At 40.5% G+C, this 22,386-nt stretch overlaps 1 protein-coding gene across 23 annotated transcripts in view; it reads right to left on the bottom strand.

Annotated features, from left to right (window-relative positions):
• RIMS2 (regulating synaptic membrane exocytosis 2) overlaps nt 1-22,386 on the bottom strand; it is a 387,973-nt gene that overhangs the window by 315,436 nt on the left and 50,151 nt on the right. For 7 of the 23 annotated variants that reach the window (XM_054385548.1, XM_054385557.1, XM_054385553.1 and 4 more), the window contains exons 2-3: nt 13,847-13,879; nt 13,378-13,464 (exon numbers count right to left, since the gene is read on the bottom strand). The exons of the other annotated variants lie outside the window; for them this stretch is intronic. In XM_054385548.1, coding sequence (XP_054241523.1) covers nt 13,378-13,464; nt 13,847-13,879 — 120 coding nt within the window. The remainder of the gene's footprint in view (nt 1-13,377; nt 13,465-13,846; nt 13,880-22,386) is intronic. 23 annotated transcript variants of the gene reach the window in all.

Genomic DNA, 22,386 nt, shown 5'->3' with positions numbered 1-22,386 from the left:
GAAACAACTGGCTGAACATGAGCTCTATTGATAAGAACCCTGGAAAATAGGGTGGAAACCAGGCTATGAGCCAGTGGTGTATGTGCTCTCATTACAAATTGCACAAATTACATATGAGGATACAAGAGTAAGAGTATGAGCAGCAGACAACAGGAAGTTATTTTCCCCCTTTATTTGGCACTGCCAAGGCTGCATCTGGCATATTGTGTCCAGATTGCATTCCACCAGTTCATGAGGGATGTTGACAAATTGGGCAAGTTCAGTTTGTCAACAACAACAGAGCAAATACCAAAAAACAAACCAACCAAGCAAACAAATCATGTTCTGAGTCCTAGAACATGCAAACTACAAGAGTGGAATACAGGAGCTGGATTTGTTCAATCCAGTGAAGAGAAATGGACTAAGGAGTGATCATAGAATCAAGACTCACAGATAAGCAGAGGCTGGAAAGGACCTCTGGAGATCATCTAGTCCAACCCCCGTGCTAAAGCAGGTTCACCTAGAGTAGGTTGCACACGAACATGCCTGGGGGGGTTGAATGTCTCCAGAGAGGGAGACTTCACAACCTAATCCACAAATTACAGAACCAAATTCTTTCTGGTAGTTAGAAATCCAAAACAATGGACAAAAGGCACTCCCAAGGCACATTGGGAGGTTCATATCGGACACTAGGATAGCAGCAGTAAAACAGATTGTCCCAAGAGGCTGTGGGATCACCATCCCTAAAGGTTTTCAAAACTCACCTAGACAAAGCTCCAGCTGCCCTGGCCTAGCATTGCCAGTAACCATGCTTTGGGTGGGAGGCTGATGTAGAGAGCCCCTTCAAAGAGCATTTCTGCTGTTATGTACTTGACACTGGCTTTGTGGAATAAGATAAGAAATGTGAAGTATAAACTCAAGCAGAAGCACAGGGAAAAGTATTCAACAACAATTATTTGCCTTAGCAGTGCTAAAAAAAAATACTGACTTTATCAGTGGCCAAGATGAGGTCTTCAGGCTGCCCTGACTCCATTATCTGTTTTCTTCATTTACTGGAGCTTTGTGCAAAGGCTTTCAGTTCATATTTCACCAAATTTTGTTGTCAGCTTATTTGACCTCCTTCACAAAATAGCAAATACTCCTTTATTTTCACTCTTCTCAATGTGATAATTAATTAATATAGTATGTCCCTGAATTACTTTGTAGCTACAGATGAAGTCATGCCACTGAATCTAGTTTACTACATTCAGAAACTCAGTAGAAAAGACAAAAACAGATGCAAGGGGAAAAAAATACTCTCAGTTTTAATAACTGAATAGGAGATGACTGAATGAATTGGCAGATTACACACCAGGCAGACAAAAAAATCTAGCTACAGGATTGCCTTACCTGTCTTTTTTTTTTCCCCCTGTTTACAATGCTCAGTATTGAATAAAACTGCAGCCTTTGTTCATTAACTTTGCTTATTGGCAGCAGTGAGGCTGCTCTTTGCTGGTAAGGTAAGAGTGAACAATAGCTAAGTACAATAGTCCTCTGCAAGGCTGCAAGAAAAGGTCAACAGGGAGAAGATGAACATATGGTCAGGTAAAGGCTGACCCAATTAATGTTACCACGTTTGTGTGTGGTTTCAATGATAAAGCAAGACAATATGTATGTAAAGAAAAAAAGAAGCAGGGAACCCCTGGCTGTACCTGTTACTTCAGGTTTCCTCAGAACAAAACAGTGGCAGCTTGCTTCTACCTTTTCTGTAGCAGTTCCAGCTTGTTTAAAGATTACACTGTGAAGCACTATCTTTGTGACTCATCATCTCCTCTTGCTCATTAAAATTTATCTAACTGAATTGTTTGTTGCATTTCTACATGTCTGTAATACACAAAAAGCTATGAAGTTCCAATTAAGGTTTCAACAGACAGAATGTAACAAGACACCCAATTCATCTGGATCTTTTCCACCATTTCTTTTAGCATACTAAGAGGGGTATTTAAAAATAAAGGGAATACCACATTCCTCCAATAGTTTAACAAGGGCCTAAATATTCAGACAAAGCTCCCTAATTCCTCCATAACTGACAGTTGTAAGATTAAGTTTGTGTTGGAAGGGACCTTCAAGATCTTCCAGTTCCAACCCCCTGCCAGGTTGCTCAAGACCTCATCCAACCTGGCCTTAAACAGCTCCAAAGAAGGGGACATCCACAACTTCCCTGGGCAACCTATTCCAATGTCTCACCACCCTTACTGTAAAGAATTTATTTCTAACTTCCAGTATAAATCTGCCTTCCTCAAGCTTCAATCCATTCCCCCTCATCCTATCACTACAAGCCCTTGTAAAAAGTCCCTTCCCAGCTTTCTTTCAGGCCCCCTTCAGATACTTGAAGGCTGCTCTAAGGTCTCCCTGGAGCCTTCTTTTCTCCAGGCTGAACAGCCCCAAATCTTGCAGCCTGTTCCTATAGGGGAAGTTCTCCAGGCCTCTGATCATCTTTGTGGCTCTCCTCTGGACCCACTCTCTTCTGTCTCTCTTCTGCTGGGGACCCCAGAACTGGAGGCAGTGCTGTAGGTGGGGTCTCAGCAGAGCAGAGCAGAGGGGCAGAATCCCTTCCCTGTCCTGCTGTTCTCCCTGCTCTGGATGCAGCCCAGGATATGGTTGCCTTCTGGGCTGCCAGTGCAGATTGCAGTGCAAGATTGGATGCCTATAAGGAAGGTTCTTTCATAACTTCAGAAGGAAATTTTATACCTTTGGATACCTTCATACGCCTCTCTGGTTTATTTCAATATAAATGAGAAGGATTTGATCATCCTTTGCTGAATCTTAATTAAATTTTAACTTCCAACAGAAGTTTCCACAACTTTCATACAAATATTTTGACAATTATGCTGTTGGGATTTTATTCCCCCTCATTCTCATTAGTTGCTCTTGTATTTGGGGGGAAAAAATTAAATAAATCTGCCAAAGAGCTTCTTTAAATGATTGTAAGTCTATCAATTCCCATCATGTTTTTCTCATTTGATTGTAAAATAAACATTCTTAGACTAATTTTTTTCTTCCTTCTTCTATAAAAATTCTTCATTATTAAGTTTTACTACCTACTTCTGTACCTTCTCCAGCTATATTGGAAAGATCACTAGGACATTTTTAAAGTACCCAGCTGGTCAAATTACATCCATACTGCTAGACACGATAGTGGTAGTTTTCCTTCTGCTCTTTACCCTTGTGACAAGGCCAACACTTCCCAGGTGATTTTAGGTCTCATCCAAAGTAAGATTAACCAACCTGGTTACAATTTGAAAAAGGGAATCTTCCAGTGCCTGACTCTCCAAGGAAACTCTCCAAATTCATTCCACGACTTCTTTCAGTCATTTAAAAATGTTTTATCTCCAGTTCCATGGACCTTTTCCCTGTGTTTGCAATCCACACTGTCCCTAAGGAGCTGCTTTGGTAAAGTGCTGAAACTGTAAGTACTAATCCTCAGCTGACAACAAAGATCAGAAGCAAGCAGTTGAACTTGCAATAAAAGTAGGCTGCCAGGAAGCGTCAGTGGCAAAGCACAAAAACAGGATCTTTAAAAACCAGCATTTGTACTGTCATTTATATTTCATGCCAGTATAGTAAGTACAAGAAAACACAAAATTCCAGATGAAAAATTCCAGATCATTATGGTCAACTCTTTTATTAGCTAGTTAGGAGACAAGATGCAAGCAGTCATTCTGTGTGCTTTACATATCCAGACACTTTCAACTTCAACAATTTCTGACTGTTCTAGCAGGAAAAAACCCAATTGTGTCAAAGACAATTGGGTTTCAAGTTTGGGAACTTAAAGTGCTTAGAGGGACCCTATTAAAAGAAAAATGATGGCAACAGTTTTTTTAGTAGGGTGTGTTGTGGCAAAAGAGGAGGTAACAGTTTTAAACTCAAAGAGGATAGATTTAGACTAGGTAAGAGGAAGACAGTTATTACAGTGAGGGTGATGAAACACTGGCCCAGGTTGCTCAGAGGTGGGAGATTCTTCACAAATATTCAGTGTCAGGTTGGACAAGGCTCTGAGCATCCTGATCTGTGTGAAGATGTCCCTGCTCACTGCAGGGGGGCAGACTAGATGACCTTTAAGGGTCTCTTCCAACTCCAACCATTCTGTGATTCTACAACTAGTCACAGGGGCAGAAAGGAACTTTTGGAACTGTTATCTTCTGGTAAAGATGCATCATGAGATCAGTCTTTACTGAAGAATAGAAAAGACACAGAGAGAGACAGCTTGTGACAAGTGATACTACTCGAATCTGCAGCTGTGTGGACACCATAATATCATCAGGTATTGCTGCTGCTGCTAAGCAGTTTGGTCAAGTGGTTGTGGAGTTTTTAGAAACTAGTACATAGGAGCAATGAGTCTGTCCCTCAGCAGTCTCATATTGCTGATGATCAGCATCTGCCCTTCATTTTTATGAGACAAGGAACAAAGGAGAGGAACATCTGTAGAAGACAACATTGCTATAAAACAGGCACAGTTAGAATCATCACACTCGACTACCACTACTTGCAGAAATCTAGGTATTGGAAAACATATATGAGGAACCAAGATGCCTGAGGCCTCCAATTCAATCAGCCACAACAAACTTCCAGGTAAAAAGGTAGTGAGTCAGAGCTCCTTGCTAAACAGTAGGGAAATAACATCTCAGGACTTATTTTGTAACAGAAAACTACTTTATAAAGTGAATTAGGAGTATTTTGCAGTTATTGTAGCACTTTTATTATGAGCTTTATGCAAAAACTAAGAGTCCTATTTGGATATTTTCCATGCACAGCTGACACAGCCACACAGAAGTTTTCATCCCCTATAAAAACTTTGCACTTGAAATCTAAATCACTGAGTACACACTTGGTTGTCATGAGAATTTCCTTTTGCAAGCTATTTGTATTCTGTCACTCTACTTTCTATATTTCAAGAACTATGCTGATTTTTATAGCTGTTACATTCCTTCCTGATTCACTCACTGATTGAAATGCCTTGTAAGAGAAATCTTATTAGTCTAAAAACATTAAAAATCTAGTTGCATGATGGCTATCTCTGCACTTTTTTTCTGATACTGTTTGTGTTAGGAATTCAAACTAATATCAGTTTTAAGAGAACTGGGCCACACCTACATACTTTTAACTTGCTAGACTTATTTTTCAATCAATCTCATTAGTTAAAATATATAAATTACTGTTCTATCCAAATAACCCACTCACAAGTTTCACACTTTATCTTGTATTTGACTTGTTTTCATAAGTCATGCTTCTTTTTACTTCACACCAAACTTCGTTTTAAAGGTATGCAACATCTACCAAATGCACCTTAAGTCTGATTCAGTTGCTGGCAATTAAGCACATTGCAACACTATTACATTTATTAAGGGCATCTCCAGTAGAGGTAATATTTCTCACAGCCACTCAGGTTACCTTATTTGCATCATCAGCTGACTTAGAAAAGGAAGCCACTGACATCAGACTTGTAGTTTTAGAAATGCCCAAAATAATGAAGTTACTATGTTAAACTTTTTCATTCTTACTATGAAAGGCAGAATTACTTTTTCATTAGACAGCTACATAAACAGCCAACATAAATACATGCTAAATAATAGGTCAGGCTGCCTTGGCTCTGAAATGGAACACCTCCTGGCATTACAGGATCATGATTAGAGCGAGTTCATTCCACATTGTTTACAACATTCATGAGAATTTTCAATTATTAAGCAGCCCCTATCTTTTTACCTTTCTCCTAGGGTTGTTCCTATCTCGACAATTTTCCTTTTTTAACAAATAGGAAATGAATGTGAGCAATGCAAGGGAAGCTAGAGGTAAGCAAGTCTCAGTTGTGCTCACCACATGGCTGTCTCGATTTTATCTAAGTAAATGACACTAACATGCTTGATGCTGAATTATCACCTCCAGAGCTGGTAGTACTAACTAGCTGTGGCACATCTTAGTTTTGACTGTATCAGTATTGTTAGTGTAAAAGTATCACCAGTGGAGCCATACTGCTAGCAGCATCTTAGGAGTTTCTCAGTTCTCAAGAACCTGCCATTTGTCATACTTTTCAAAATGAAACATAAGAGGAAGTGGTGCCAAACCCACACATTTTCACCATCTGATTTAACCTCTGCTAGAAACCATCAGAAGAAATGTTAAATCACATATTAAGAAAGATTTTTTTCTTTATACTGAGTTCTCAAACAGAGAGAGATGCTCTCAGCTGCAGGAGTGCTTTCCTAAGTGCACAGACAAGGTGTGTTATAATTCTCCTCACACTAATCACATCTAAAGCCAGGCTCCATACCTCCAGACCTTCTCTCTGCTCAAAAGGTTCACTGAATTCAAACTTGGTTTCCCAGAAGTAAAATGTAAAGTCAATTTAGTTGGCAGTAGTATTACTTAAATAGTATTTGATAATGATTGAAAAGACAAAAGATTTGTGGCTCAAAAGATGTTTAAATAGTAACCTAATGCTACCTCTGAGAGATAAGGTTTGAGTATTAGAAATAATTGCAGTTGTGCAAAAACCACCCCAAAAATCAGAGCCAGACAGATCAGAATTCAATCCTATATTTAAATCCTTTAACCTCTTAATTAAAGCTTATTAATTAACCATCAAGAGCTCAATGCTACTGAGTATAAATTAGGGCTGTAAGAGAATAACACTGGGCTGACAGTAGGCCTTCTGGACATGCTCTGCTGCTCAGAACCTGCAACCTAACAGAGGCAGCAAGGGCACTGTGACACTCAAAGACCATGAGCTATCCCCAACACAGCTCTGGGAAGAATCCGGTTTCCTATAGTGCTTGAACACTTTGCTAAGATTTCAACATCAATTTATGAAAGCCTGTCTGTCTTCCTAGTGACACAAACCAAGTTCTCTCTGCTGAGTATCTTTGCACTGACCCAAGACTATCCCTTTTCTAGAACAAAATTCTGCTTAGTAACCAGTTGTGGAAGGAAGGAATAAACAAAGGGGTGTAAAGATTCACACAGAATCATAGAATGAGGCTGTCAAAGACCTCTGAGATCATCAAGTCCAGCCTATGACCTAACACCACTGCTTCAGCTAAACCATGCCACCAAGTGCCACATCCAATCTTTTCTTAAAGACCTCCAGCGATGGCAACTCCACCACCTCCCTGGGCAGTCCATTCCACTGTCTGATTCCCCTTTCCATGAGGAAGTGCTTCCCAGCATCCAACCTAAACCTCCCCTGGTGCAGTCTCATACCATGCCCTCTTGTCCTGTCACAAGTTGCCTGTCATGCTAAAGGATGACAAGACAAGGTGACATGTAGAACAAGTGGCTGGAATTACTGATAGGCTTCTGCATTTTGGAATCATTGAATCGTGTTTGTGACATGACCAAAAATCCCAACAGGCCACAATACAAACTGGATTTCTGCTTCTGTGAGACTGCCTTGTATTTTTTTTCTTCCTGTGACAATCTTCACCGTCTGTTAATGCTATTCATGGATGAGACTTTGTACCCAGTAGTACTCATCCTCACCCCAGGCTTCTGATCAACTCACCCTGCCACCATCTGTCTATGTTTGTTCTGAGTCCAAGATCCTCCAGGAGCCACAGCACTATGAATTTACTTCAACTTTCTCTCTATACAGAACATAAACATCCCTAGGAAGAGAAGGCAAGTGAATTTCCTTCCTCTGTAAAACCAGTGTTGCTGATCACAGAAAGCCAGCCACATGAGCACACGTGTGAAAGCAACTGGGAATGATTACACTGAAAAATTAAAAAGATACATCCTTCTGAGGGTTTCCTCATATATGTGTTTTGAGGACCATGCTCCCTTTAGAACACACCTGAATTATTCTGGATAGCTGTTTAGCCATTCTCAAATCACTAAAACCAGAACTACAGTGAGGAAGGCCACCGACATCATAAGAATCTGCACCTGGTGATAAAGGACAACTGTCTCGTCCTAGGTAAACACAGCAGAGCTCCACATGCCACAGTCAGACTTTCTAAATCAGTCTAGTCCTTTCCAGCCTTATAAACAGTCACAGACATTTCCTCCCTCTAGCCTTGCTGCCCCTCCACACCTCTTCGATTAAGGCATGAAGACCTCGTTTTATTTTTTATCTAATTGATCAAATATTCCAACTGAATATCAAATGAAAAAGAAAAAGAGAAAACAAAAAGAAAAAAACACAGTGACAAGAGCACTTCACTCACCCTCACTCCCTCAAACACCTAATAAAATCAACCACTGCAATACATCAAAACGAAAGCACAACTGAGAGAATAAACTCTTCCAAAGTCAAACACAACATTGACTCATAGCTGCCAACTAAAACAAAATGTTATTGAAAAAGATTTGTAAGTTTAAAAGCAACATTTGAACTTTCTTATGAAAAGCTCTGCAGCTTGGAAGCCTAATTGGATTTCCTGACTCAACAGGACAGGAATTCCCCAGATACTGATGACTGACAGGTCTGGTGGTTCTGCTTTCAACCTGCCAGTAAGCAAAACCACCCACTGCTCTGTGAAACTTAGCATAACAAACAGCCACCACTTCCACTGGCATCCTGAGCAGCTGGAAGTGTTCAACACTTCAGAGTGACCCTCAGCACAACCCTAACTCGATTTGCACAGGTACAAACTATTCCCAGCACCTGGGTTCAATAGCAAGCATTAAGGCATTTCCTCCCAAACTGACATCTAAAAATAGATGCACCATGAATGGTTAAAAATGGAGACACAATTCCTGCAGCATACAGCATATTCCTGCACAATACATAGCAGCAGCTATAGGAACCAAACAGTCACTTCTACAGAACAATCTAGATGTCTCTACAGCATAAATCAGTATTTGCAACAATCACTAATACATTTCTGTGTGTGCTCTACCCTAAAAGTCAGTCTGCTTTTTCTATAAAATGAAACATTTCTGAATAGTTCCAGCAAGCTTTAGTCAAATTGACTCAGCAAAAACAGCCACTTCTTTACCAGCTTAGTCTCTGACACACAGGAAAAAAAAGGAAATAAAGGAGCAGGTGTCTGTAATGGACTGAAAATTGAATGGAGAAGTAGAAGGTGTTAGAGGAGAGAAACAAAAATGTAAGTAATGGATATTCACACCCCTCAGATTTGGGAATTTGAGGGAAGTTGCTCACTTAGCACCAGAGACAGCATAGGAATTAAAATGAACAGCCTCATCTTGTTACACATGTAATGATCATATGAAGTCTAAAAGGATCATGAAAAGAAAGGTTCAGATCTTATCTGGCATGTCAAAAACATCTTGTGCCATTATTTTTCTTTTCTAATTTCTGATAAAAAAAGAATCACAGAATTGGGTTGGTTGGCAAAGACCTCTAAGATCATTGAGTCCAACCAGCAATCTAACCCCACCATGGCCATTAAACCATGGCCTGAAGGGCCACGGCCACACATTTCTGAACACCTCTATGGACAGGGACTTCACCACCTCCCTGGGCAGCTCACTCCAATGCCTGATCACTCTCCTTCTGTAATGAAACTTTTCCTAATATCCAAACTAAACCTCTCCTGGCACAATTTCAGGTCATTTCCTCTTATTCTAGCACCTGGTACTAGGAAGAAGAGACCAAACCCCACCTTGCTGCAACCTCCTTTCAGGTAGTTGTAGAGAGCAATGAGGTCCCCCCTCAGCCTGCTCTTCTCCAGAGTAAACAATCCCAGTTCCCACATAACACTCTAGATAACATCTCTAGATCCTTCACCAGCTTCCTTGCCCTTTAGACATATTTCAGCACCTCAATGTCTTTCTTCCTTTGAGGGACCCAAAACTGAGCACAGTATTTGAGGTGAACTCTCACCAGTTCCAAGTAGAAGGGCACAGTCACTTCCCTACTCCTGCTGGCCACACCATTTGATTCAGGCCAGGATGATCTGTTCCTGCACCTTTAAGTCTTCCCTCTTGAACAGTGTCCAGCCTTCCTGGGCTCCTTGGTGCTTCAGGACTGCCTCCCATGGGACTCTGTTGACCAGTCTTCAAACCAGGCCAAAGTCTGCCTGACACAAGTCCAGGGTGACAGTTCTGCTGACCCCCCTTCTCCAACAACTAAGAATTCTATTGTTTCATGATCACTGTGCCTGAGACAGCCACAACCATTACATCATCCACAAGTCCTTCTCTATTCACAAACAGCAGGTCAAGCAGGGCACCTTCCTTAGTCTTGGAACTAGTAATATTGCAAGTAAAATAAGGCTCATATCACTTTGATTCCTTGTCATTTTAAGGAGAAAGACTTGATTTAAAGCAACACACAGCCACCAGAATGCCGCTCTAGAAGTTCTGACCTGCCTAAAAGAAGATTTGATGAATGGCACACAAATTTAACTTGCTGTAGGATCTTTATTATCAGTTCTTCACAGAATGAAATGCACAATTCTTTGGGAAAAAAATATATATAAAATATCTATTGTGGTTATGGTCAATGCCAAAATGAGTGGCTAGCCTCTGTTTTGCAAGAGCCACTTTTGCCCCTGTCACAAAGGCAGGTTCCCTTGGAGACTAAGGTCACTGATTCAGCTGCATGCTTAATGTGCTTTCCTCTGATTAGAGCAAAAGTATCACTTCTGTCTTGTTTAAGTTAAGCTTAAGCCAGCATTTTCTAAATCTATTTGCTTATCTCATCCAGGCAACCTGTCATCCCTCTAGGGTACTGGCCATTTCTTTTGGAAAGCAGCTCAAAGCAGGATGTTGTCAGCATATTAGCAGCACCACAGCCTGTGACATCCACAAACTGAGAATTTCCAGACATTATACCAGAGAGAAAATATTCCCAAACACAGCTTTTAGAAGCCACTTTAAGCACATTACAACATTTTGCATCCGTATAATTTCAATTGCAACAAGCTTACTACACCTATATGTGTATACATACAGAAATGTTCTCTTCTTCAGCCAAACTATTGAGGCTATTTCCTTCCATTTTTCAGCAACTTTTTGCATAATTAAAGGTTTCTTCATCTCTCTCATGCCTTTGGGGTGGATTTTTGTCTTCAGGAGGCTTACTGACCTCATATGTTTCAATCTTTCCTTATAGAATCATAGAATGGCTTAGGCTGGAAGGGACCTTAGAGATCATCTCCTCCAACCTCCCTGCCATGGGCAGGGATACCTTTCAACTAGACTCAGCTGCTGAGGGCCTCATCCAGCCTGGCCTTGAACAACCCCAGGGAGGATGCAGCCACAACCTCCCTGGGCAACCTATTCCAGAGTCCCACCACACTTGTACTTCCTGAGATCCAGTCTAAACCTACTCTCCCTCAGCTTAAAACCATTCCCTCTTATCCCGTTGGTAGACACCCTTATGAAAAGTCCCTCTGCAGCCTTTCTGTAAGCTCCCTTCAGGTTCTGGAAGGCAGCTCTAAGCTCCCCCCAGAGTCTTCTCTTCTCTAGGCTGAACAACCCCAGCTCCCACAGCCTATCCTCATAGCAGAGGTGTTCCTGCCCTTGGGCCTTCAATAGCCCTGCCATGTTTCTTAGACAACTATGCATTCTTATCACTCTCCACTAAGCTTAGCACAGAGCTTCTAGGCTAGTGTCTATAAAATCCAACCTATTTACCTCTCACAGGGTACTGACTTCTGCTCAACTTACACGATATTATGTCTCCCAGATTCTCTAACACAGAACTTCTATCTATGTTCTTTTGCTTTATCCTACGTTAACCATAGAAATTATCCAAACATAATTACACCACCTTGCATTTACCCTTCAGAATGACACTGTAACATCATCATGGCAGCCTGGATTTTTTTAGAATAATTTTGGGATACAATCCTGCTCTTTAGATATTACACTTCTCCCAGCTGCCTCCCTCCTGCCAGCTGTAAATTCAATGAGTATACAACTTCATGAATTTCTTAAGTAGTTAATAAAAACACTGAATAAAGCTGCTTCCCAAAGAGGTCACTGTCAAAAAAAAAAACAAAACAAAACAAAAAAAAAACCACCGACCAAAAAACAAAGCCAAAACAAAACAAACCCAAACCCACAACGAACCCAAACCCCAAAACAAACCCAAACACAAAACAAACCCAACTCAAACCAAACCAAAACAAACCCAAACCGAAGCCAAGCCAAACCAAAACAAACCCAAACCACTTTCCATAACAGTAACCATTTATAAACACTTTTTGGCCAATATAACTCAACTGTTTATATGAAGGGTATGGTATACAAGGAGGCACTGAGGTGTTGTGAACAAAATGTAATGTTGCCAATATCTAACAAAAACCAATAAAGACAGCCATCACTACTGGTAATATATGCAATTGCACAGGAAATTAAGTGAGGATATAGGAAACAAGGCTCAGGATAACACATTGCTTTTCAGAATATCAATTCTATGACCTATTTCTCCATTTGACTGTGAAAAAAAATCTGACCACATATTCTCAACAAACAGTTCAACAGCTTTCATGGTCTGCAAGTATGGAACTCCCATTTAAATATTTTAAAATAAACTAAGAGTTGTTCTGTCTGGAAAATAATTCACAAGTTCTATGCAAGTTTTAAACTGGTTATGCATGGGTTCAAAAGCAAACATTTTTCATGTCAACTTTCAAGGCATTCCCCTTAAGAAAGTCACATTTTAGGAATTTGAAAGTTTGAACTAAATATTTTCCAGTTTTCTTTAATAAAAAGAGTATTTTTCAGGTTCTACTCTAAGACTGGATGTCCTAGCTTTGCCAGATTCTGTGAAATCTTAACGTGTTTAGACAGCAAGGGAAAGTTTTCAGATGGCTCTCATACTGGCTTAGCACTGTAAAAAATCTGTGAATGAAATACCAGCCCCATCAAAGTCAAAATTCTCTCAGCTTTGATGGACCCAAGATTTTCACCTTATAGCTGATAAAGTTTGGAAACTTTATAGATATTTTAAAGATATGGGGAAGAAAAAAAAAAAAGAAGAAAAAGAAAACGAAATTCCATTTTCCTGGTCCTTAAAAAGCTCTTCATACACACTATGTAGATTTGTATAGCATTCTATGCATGACCAATAGCACCAAGACCATGCAGGTGCATAGACATGCTATATCCAATACTACATGTCCTACTATTCCAGATCCTCATGCAGAGAAACACCTCCAGGAAACTCCCAGGGAAGTGATCTGGAACCTTTGCAGAGCAAGGCAAATGGAGCTGTAGTAACTCCTCAGAGCGTATGCTAACATGGTCACTGAAGTTACTGAGAAGGAGAGCACAACCTGATTTTCAGCTGTCCCTTTGCAAATGAGGAGTCAGAAAGCAAACAGTGTCAGCTTGTAAAACACCCTCAGCAGGATGTTCTAAACTGGCAACTGCTTTAAACATACTCTCCAGTATGTTTTAATGCTGTACAGACATTATTTAGTCTACAGAGAGCAGCTTACTTACGTCTGGGGCTCCTTTTCATTTTGCTGTTTTTGCTGTGGTTGAAGAACGTTATTTACCAGCTCAGTGATCCCACTAAAGGGAAACCACCTGTTTAAATAAGCAAATAATGTGACTGAATAACCAATAGTTTAAATATTTTCTTATCCAATGCTAACAGAAACATACAGGCAGAAAAGCTAGAGCCGATGGGAACGTTAGCTACAATACTAAGTCAGCCACTAAGGAGGTAAAGGAAATCAAGTTTTACAGTTCAGGTCACAAGCAGGCAGCAAGAACCTACATCCAGCTAACATGTGGATGAAGTAAAAAGCTGCAGGCAGCTCTCTTACAAGCCAGTCAGGAAGCAGGTGGCAAACTAACCACAGCCTATTAGGTATTAGTGCAAGCTAATACCATCAGAGGTGCAGAAAGCAGAACACAGCAGAGGTAGAAGAGTCAAGCCTATGGCATTGTAGGATGTTTTACTTACTGTGTCAGCTGTGGTTTTTGCTCTTCTTTGACCCTAAAAAGATAAGTTTGCACAACTGAGTGCAACATGTTGGAAAACAACTACCCTGAAGTTCTATAATATGTATCAAATGGGCAGGGGAAGTTCTTAGAATGAAAAAGTATTTCCCTTAATATTTGTTGTCTATTTATATTAAGTTGTATTCTGTGCTTTTTGGTTTTTTTTTTCCCTTTAGGTTTAAACACAAGGAATGCCAAGTATCTAAAATGTTTAATTACAAAATGAAACTCTAAGATTCTATAAATGACTTCCAACCTTTGGACAGAATATAATTTTAAAACATTTTCAGCAGTATCTTCAACTATAAATGCAAAGGAAGGTGCTTGGATTATGTTAACTATAACCTGTTTTATTTATAACCATATTACCTACCATAATTCAAGGTGAATTTATAATATGTAACAAGCCATTCCAAATCAAATGTCCCAAACTCATAGATTAAAGGAAAATCTGCACTGTATCTATTAAACTACAATAATGTCAGTGCCTGAGGACAATGCAACTTCAAAAGCTAAGGAAAGAAAGCTAAGAAATTTTACTCCAATAAAATTCACTAGGTCTTGCTAAAAGCCGTATCTATGGAATGCATGCAGTAGATCTTTGTAGTACTGTTCTATGCAATTCCTTTCCACCAAACCCAAGAATGGGGCTATATACTCCTTTAATTGCAGACATAGCAAGTTTGGATCAACCTTCCCTATATGTTTGTGCTGGCTTTGAGTCTAGCAGCACTTTGGTAGTGAGAGGGCTGCTGGCGTGGCTTCTGTAAGAAGCTTCAAGAAGCTGGCCAAGGCTGAGCCAGTCAGCACCTCTGTCATAACATATTTAAGAGGAGAAAACCTGTCAGGCAATTCCTTTTGTGCTAGGAGTTCTTTGTTTTGGAGAGGACTGGGATGTGAGTGAGAGAGCCATGCAGACACCCAGGTCAGTGAGAAAGGAGGTGGGGAGGCAGCCTGGAACAGCCACGGCCCTTCATCCTGTGATGAGACAGCAGGCTGAGCCCTTGCAGCCCTTAGAGGGGGACAGAATCCTGCCTACAGACTGTGAAGAATCCCATGCTGGAGCAGGGAACTGATCCTGAAGGGAGGCCATGACTCTGAGGAAACTCCTTGCTGGAGTAGTCCATTTCTGGGAGGACTAAAGCCCATGGAGGAGACCCAAGCTCGTAGGAGAAGTTCATGGAGGACTGCCTCTCTTGGCAGGGACACCACATGGTGGCAGCGAGCTGTGAGGAGTTTTCCCCCTGAGGAGGAAGGAGCAGCAAGAACAATATGGACTGGGACTGACCTCAATCCTCATTCTCTGCCCCTCTGCACTACTGGTGGACAGGAGGTAGCAGAGGTTCTCAGGAAGAAGGAAGGGCTTGGGGGAAGGTGTATTTAAGGTGTGGTTCTATTTATCACTGTCCTACTCTGATTCAATTGGTGAATTAGTTGCAACTTGGTTTGTTTGTTGGTTTTTTTTTTAATAATTAAATTGATTTTATTTTCAAGTGGAGTCTGTCTTTTGCTCCTGACCATAATTGGTGAGTGAGAGCTCCCTGTTCTTTGTCCCAATCCTTGTTGTGTTTTCTCCTCCTCATCTCACCAGAGGGAGATAGGAGTGAGCAAGGACCTGTGTGGTGTTCAGCACTGGCTTGGTGAGCTGAAATGACAACAATGTTCCAAAAACCCCAGAAAGGTTCCTAAAGAGAGATTCTGAATGTCTCTATGGGGAATACTCTCCTGCCCTAACTAAATCAGGAGTGCTGGCTCCCAATTTAAGTGGATGCTTACAGTTGGAGAGAAAATTAAAACTCACCAAAATAGCTCAACATGTCCTCCACCATATGATATCACAGTAAATACCTCCAAAAAGAGGGTTCAGTTACTACACAAGAACTAAGTGGACATTAAAACACTAGAAACTTCCCAAAATTGGCTAGAGAAAGGGATAACTGAACAAGCAGCACACAGTTAGAAGTCTCCTAGCATGGTTTTGCCTCTTTAGCACTTAAATTTATATACAATGAAACATTCCAGTGGGGAAAAAACGGAAAGAAGGAAAAAAAAAAAAAAGAAAAAAACAAACCAAGAAAAAATGACACAGAAGCAACAAAACTAAAACCAACCCCAAGCAAATGCACTTCAAATTTAAGAAACATGAAAATAAAAATTTCTCCTGCAGTTTGGTCTCCACTTTACCGTGCATCTTAATCATAGCATTGTCTTTAGCCAAGAGATTCCACACTAGTTTTTTTGACCCAGGAAATTCAAAGAGCAAGGAGTGGGAGAGACAGGGAACTTAGCATCTCCATACTTTTTTTCACCAGGCAGCTTAGGACATTTCATTCAGATCCCTCAACACTAAGAGCTTAAAAGTTCTTTATTATCAATTGTGAGAAGAAAGCTCTCCCAGACATGATTCAGAGCTTCTACGTCTCATGCCTAGGAGCTAGACAGAGTAAACACCACCTCCCCAGCAACTGGACAAAGAAAACTGAATATGCAGCTGATCCTTATAGTCCTCTCCACAGATGACTTCCAAACATATTTACTGAACACTATAAAGTCATTACAGGCTGGTGTCAGGAAGGAAGGGACAGCCTCTGTTCACTTATGGCCCGTGATCGGGGCAATGGATGTCAACTGCAGCACAGTAAATTCCACCTCATTATGAGGAAGAACTTCTTTACTGTAAGGGTCCCAGAGCACTGGAACAGGCTCCCCACAGAGATTGTGGAGTCTCCTTCTCCAGAGACTTTCAAGCCTTGTCTGAATGCCTTCCTGTGCAACCTGTTCTGGATTCTGTGGTCCTGCTCTGGCAGGGGAGTTAGACTTCTGTGATCCTGTGCAAACCCTTGGTATTTTTTAAACTCTCCACAACAGATTTTTAGTGTAGCACCATTAAATAGACACTAGCAAACACTTAGAAAACTTGCACTTGAATTTACCTTCTCAGCATTGTGTAGGAACACTTTGTTCTAAGTCAGGATACGATTTTGACCCTACAATTCAAAGTATATCTCCTATGAAATAATCTTTTCTCCTCCTACAGTTCTGTGTACTCCCCAAGACTGCAGTTATGTGAGACCAACAGCTTCCATTATTATGTAACTGTGATGCATTCCTTGAGCACTCTCCATTCATCCTTCAGTCCCTGGACTAGCCAACAACCTTCCCTGACTTCCTGACAACCATGGAGGGCAAGCTACAATTTGAACAGCAATTTATTTTTCATCAATCTATGAAAAAATAGCCTCTCCTATGTGAAATTAATCAAAGAGGGACCTTGTGGATCAACATGCCTGAGCCCTTCAGGTGGGCAGCATGGACATTAATTGTTCAAGGGCAGAGACTAGACAGAGATTCTGGATCCAAATCAGCAAACCACAGGTTAATGCTTGCTGCATTCTTTCCAGAAGACTCTTCAGTGGGATGAAATTAGAAGTCGCAGTAACTGATAGAAATAATGATATCTTGGATGAAATACATGAAGAGCACATTGCTGTGGTTTAAATAGCTCATTGTAGACAAAAAAAAAAAAGACAGAGGAAACTGCAGATTCCTAAACTCTGTCTACATGCATAAATACAGTTTTCTTTCTTTTTTTTTTTTTACTGCTTTGTGTTTTACTAGACTGTGTGTCCCCGTATACATGCACTGCTTTCTCCCCTCTTTTCAAAAACCAGCAGCAAATAATTGTTGAAAGCTTATTGACAGGTCAAAGAAACCCCAAACCTCCACTTATTTACTCATCAGAAAAACCCCAACCAGTATGACTGCATTCTGCTTCTTTCAGACCCCCTGTTTTCGTTTTACCTATCCACATCTCCTCAATCTTATCCTCTCAAAACTCTGCCAAGAACAATGCCAGCTCTGGTTATTCACCGAGGAAAAAAAAAAAAAGGAAAAAAAAAAATTCAATCCATAACCATTTGCTAAAATCACCAAAAGGCTGCAGATGATGTGTCTGATCAGCAGTGAGTGGGACAACGTATTCTGAGAGTACCTTGCCATCTATTTTCAATGCTGATTATTTCTGTCATTAGAGGAATTCACTGACTTTGCACAAGCACTACTTTAATTCAAAAAATGTTCAAAGAGTCTGAACCTTTTACCACAAATTTCACTTGAAAACAAGCCAGGATTTTTCTACATGTCAAACCTGAAGAATTTTTGCACCTTGCACTTTGTCATAGGGAACCTCTGCCCTTTGAAGCATTCCTAGCACCATTCCTCTTCCCTTCCTCTGCAAGCCTCCACGATCCAAGTACCAGACCACTTTGATCTTTTCCAGGAGTTAGCATCATTAGGTTAGATCTCAAGGCTCAGTGAACATCTTTTGATGTTAGATGTACTAAAAATTTCCTCAGAGATTATGGCCAGTCCCACTGGCACAGAGAATTAATAGGAGAAGAGAGCAGAAAGAGGGGAGAGAATAAGAAAAAGGAAAGCAGCAAAAAAAAAAAAAACAAACCTACAGGAAGCGTTAACATAAAAATTCTTCTTAGCCCTTTAAAATCCTGATACTTTTTTATTCTACAACCCACTTCCATCAAGTAAAAGCTCTTCTCTAAAATCTGCTATGCCAAAACCATGAGATATTCTTCCCAAAAGATGCAATCATCACAGCTAAGCCAACAGGCACTCTGGTTTTGGGACCTCTTCTCCCCTTTTTCAGGGACTTCTCCACTTTTTCAGATGTGGATGGATAGCCACAAATATACTCAGGTGGGCAGCATTCAGGTGCCTAAATCCATGAAAATTACCCCAAAAAATACACTCTGTACCTTCTAGGTATCTGAAGTGAAACAGGTTCTTCTCCAGTGAAGTTGGGGGAAATCCGGATTTCAGAATCACACCTTGCACACCCTTGGCACACCTAGCACCCCTATCACAACATCATCCACAAGGAAATAAAGAAGGGTTATAGCCACAGGTGACTCCCTTCTGAGGGGAACAGAGGGTCCAATATGTTGGGCAGACCCTTCTCATAGGGAGGTTTGTGTCTGGTGCAGCCCAGGTTAGGGGCATCACTAGGAAACTTCCTAGCCTGGTGCAGTCCTCAGATTACTTCTTGATCTTCCATGTAGGTAGAGAGGAAGCAGTCCAAGAGCAATTTAAAGAGACTTTATGGCCTTGGGATGAGTGGTGAAAGATTCTGGGGCACAGGCCATCTTTTCTTCTGTTCTTCCAGTCACAGGCAGTGGCACTGGAACAAACCATCTCTCTTTTGACACTAGTAGTTTTAGGACATATGTAATAAAGTGTGGTCCACTGCAGCTGAAGACAGTACTCAAAAGCACCATACTTGATACTCTAAAACTGAGGAGACTGAAAGTATGTTTTGCTCATTTCAGAGCCAGCACAATAAATCAGACCCTGCTTGCCTCACAATGTGAACTCTTCAGGGAAAAACATTTCCTACTATTTGTTTCTGGAGGAAGAGATAGGAGATAGAGACACTGTTCTACAAATAAAAGCTCCCCCCTCTTCTCAATACATTTCCTAGCCTGGTCAGGCTTTTTTCTTTCTGTTATGGTGTTGATAGTAGTCAAACCATGAGGTGAGTGTAAAAAAAAACAAAATATGTGTATCACAAGTCAGCACAGGGGACTGTGGTCCAACTGTAATAAATACAAGACTGTATGGTAGCCATTCTGGTTTGTGCAGTTCCAGTAATTAATTCATGGATCAATGCTTTCTTTTGAAGGTTATCCAAAATTACACGCAGGAAGTCTCAGCCAGGGAGCTGATATTAAAAGGTCCATGTTAAAAATCTAGTGTTTGTCCAAAGCTACCACGCTGCTTGAACCAGGCTACTGCAGCTTTTTCCTATATTAAGCAAGCAAAAGAATACTTCAGTTATCACAGTGCTAGTGGGAATTTGCAAGCATCAGCATTATATTTGGTTGCCATGTGGAACATGCCAGCTGCTTCCCACTTGGGCATCTCATATCTGCTGGGGGAATAAGGCATGAACAAAAACTAGCAAAAGTGAAAATGCTCAAGCAAGACTTAATAGAAAGTATTGAATCAAGCAAAGTTGTCGGGGGGGATAGCTAGAAGAAAGTAGTGTTGCTCATAGAATCATGGAATCATGGAATCACAGAATCATGGAATCACAGAATCATGGAATCATAGAATCATAGAATCACAGAATCATAGAGTCATGGAATCACAGAATCACGGAATCATAGAATCATAGCATGGCCTGGGTTGGAAGGGGTCTCTGAAGGTCATCCAGTCCAACCCTTCTGCAGTCAGCAGGGACATCCCCAACTAGATCAGGCTGCCCAGAGCCCTGTTGAGCCTCACCTTGAATATCTCCAGGGATGGGGCTTCAACCACCTCCCTGGGCAACCTGTTCCAGTGTTCCACCACCCTCATAGTAAAAAGCCTGTTCCTAACATCCAATCTAAATCTACTCTGCTCTAGTTTGAAGCCACTGCCCCTTGTCCTGTCACCACAGGCCTTTGCAAACAGTCTCTCTCCATCCTTCTGGTAGGTCCTCTTCAGGTACTGGAAGGCTGCTATAAGGTCTCATCCTGTATGAACAATATTAACCTCATATACTCAGTGAAAAAAAGTGTCTTCCAATCCTAAAGCCTCAGAAGTTTTTTTCAGGTTATCACATTACAACCTTTCTTGAACAAGGACATTCATCAGCTTACTAACTTCTCTGGGTAAACTGTCCATTACCTGTTAGTTGTTCATCTCTGACACCACATATAACAGCAAGATCAAACCAACTGACTGGCAACATGCAAAATCAAAAACTGACCTGTGTTAGAGATTCAGTACAAGGAAGATCCAATCAAAGCATATCAAAGCTGTCAAGGGAAGCAGTTAAAGATCTGGGGCCCCCAACACATGAGAGACCTGTGGCGGAGGGCCACCAAGATGATCAGAGGGCTGGAGCACCTCTCCTATGAAGACAGGCTTCAAGAGTCAGGGCTGTCTCCAGGGAGACCTTATAGCTACCTTCAGTATCTGAAGGAGACCTACAGGAAGGCTGGGGAACAACAGTTTAGAAAAGTTAGTAGCAGTAAGATGAGAGACAATGGTTTTAAACTGGAGCAGGGTAGGTTTAGGATGGACACCTGGCAGAAAAAAAGACATATTCAACCAAAAATAGCCAGAGTCAAATCAGACAAAAAAAAAACACGGTACCTTCCTCTCATTTCCAAAGAAGGGACACAGGGAAATTTGTCCAACAGGATTTGTTACTAAATGCAATTCTGTGTAATTATGGGGACCCCACAGCAAGTCTCTGGTGAAATTTGTGTTGAAAGGTGTTTGAGTTACACTGCTACAACCCAGTCTCCTAACAGACTAATTTTTGACAGCTGAAATTCCTTTGAATGTGTATACTATAAAATAAAATCAAAGATAATTCTAATTCTCTTTAACTTTCCTATTGCTGTTAGTTTGAATTTGGGGTTTGCTTGTTTATTTCCATACATTTTTCAAGGACAGTTTAACTGGAAAGGAAATTTTCCTCCAATACCATCCTGAAGACAAATACTCTACTCTTCAAGTTACTGTAGGAGAACCAGGTTTCACCCACAGAAGTGCAGGAATAATGCTTAGTATAAGGTCTAAGGTCTTTATTTTTTCCCCCAGAGAGCGGTCTCTTAATGCTTCATTCCATTTAACTGAAAATTTTAATCCTAAGGCTTTTTAAGGGATATTTATTACAGACTCTGGATTACAACTTTCATTATTTAATTTACTTTTTACTAAGTCTATATTGGAAAGATGACATTAACTTGTTTATGCTTCAAACTGGTTAACAACTAACTGAAATTCTTAGGGAACTCATAAAACAAAGCAGAAAGCCTGATTTAGAAGCTGATATCATAGCTATGATACTGAAATCAAACCTATTTAATCCCTTTTCAGAGTCGAAGTCTACCTATTTCAAACATTCAGCAATAAAGGCAGCTTCAGAAGTAACAAATGTGCAGATGTAAAAATGCAACAAGCTTCATTTTAGAACAAAATGCTCCTAACAAAAGCAAGTTTTGCTAGGTCATTTGGCTTGTTGGGTTCTTTTGCTTCTCCAACAGTAGATGGCATTCCAAGCATCTCCTGCAGAAAGTGCTTTCCTAGATGCTTGTACTGTCACCAGCTGCTACAGTGAAATATGCAACCCTGGGCTCAGCTGCTAGCAGGTGAATTAGATAAGAACTCATTTATTCCCTTAATTAATTTGAAATGCATTAGTAAGTACTTTGGTCTTGATATGTTTTGGTTCTTTTTTTTTTCCTGTTAAGTAAGTATTTTACAACATTATTAGCTATAATGTATTCACCAGGTGAAAATCATACACACTAAAGAGCTTAACTACACACAGGTAATAAGTTTGTATTTCTCAGACTGACAATTGAGTGAAATTGATTGAGATTCCTTCCAGGGCATAGGCAGTCCTAGAGAAGGATTGTTTGCAGAGGAAATTATAATAACAAATATAAGAACAAATTGGTTTGGGGTTGGTTTTTTGGTTGGTTGTTTTTT

The sequence above is a fragment of the Indicator indicator genome, chromosome 12 (assembly GCF_027791375.1).
Source record: "Indicator indicator isolate 239-I01 chromosome 12, UM_Iind_1.1, whole genome shotgun sequence".
Classification (NCBI taxonomy): domain Eukaryota; kingdom Metazoa; phylum Chordata; class Aves; order Piciformes; family Indicatoridae; genus Indicator; species Indicator indicator.
This window is presented reverse-complemented; position numbering and strand designations above follow the sequence as displayed.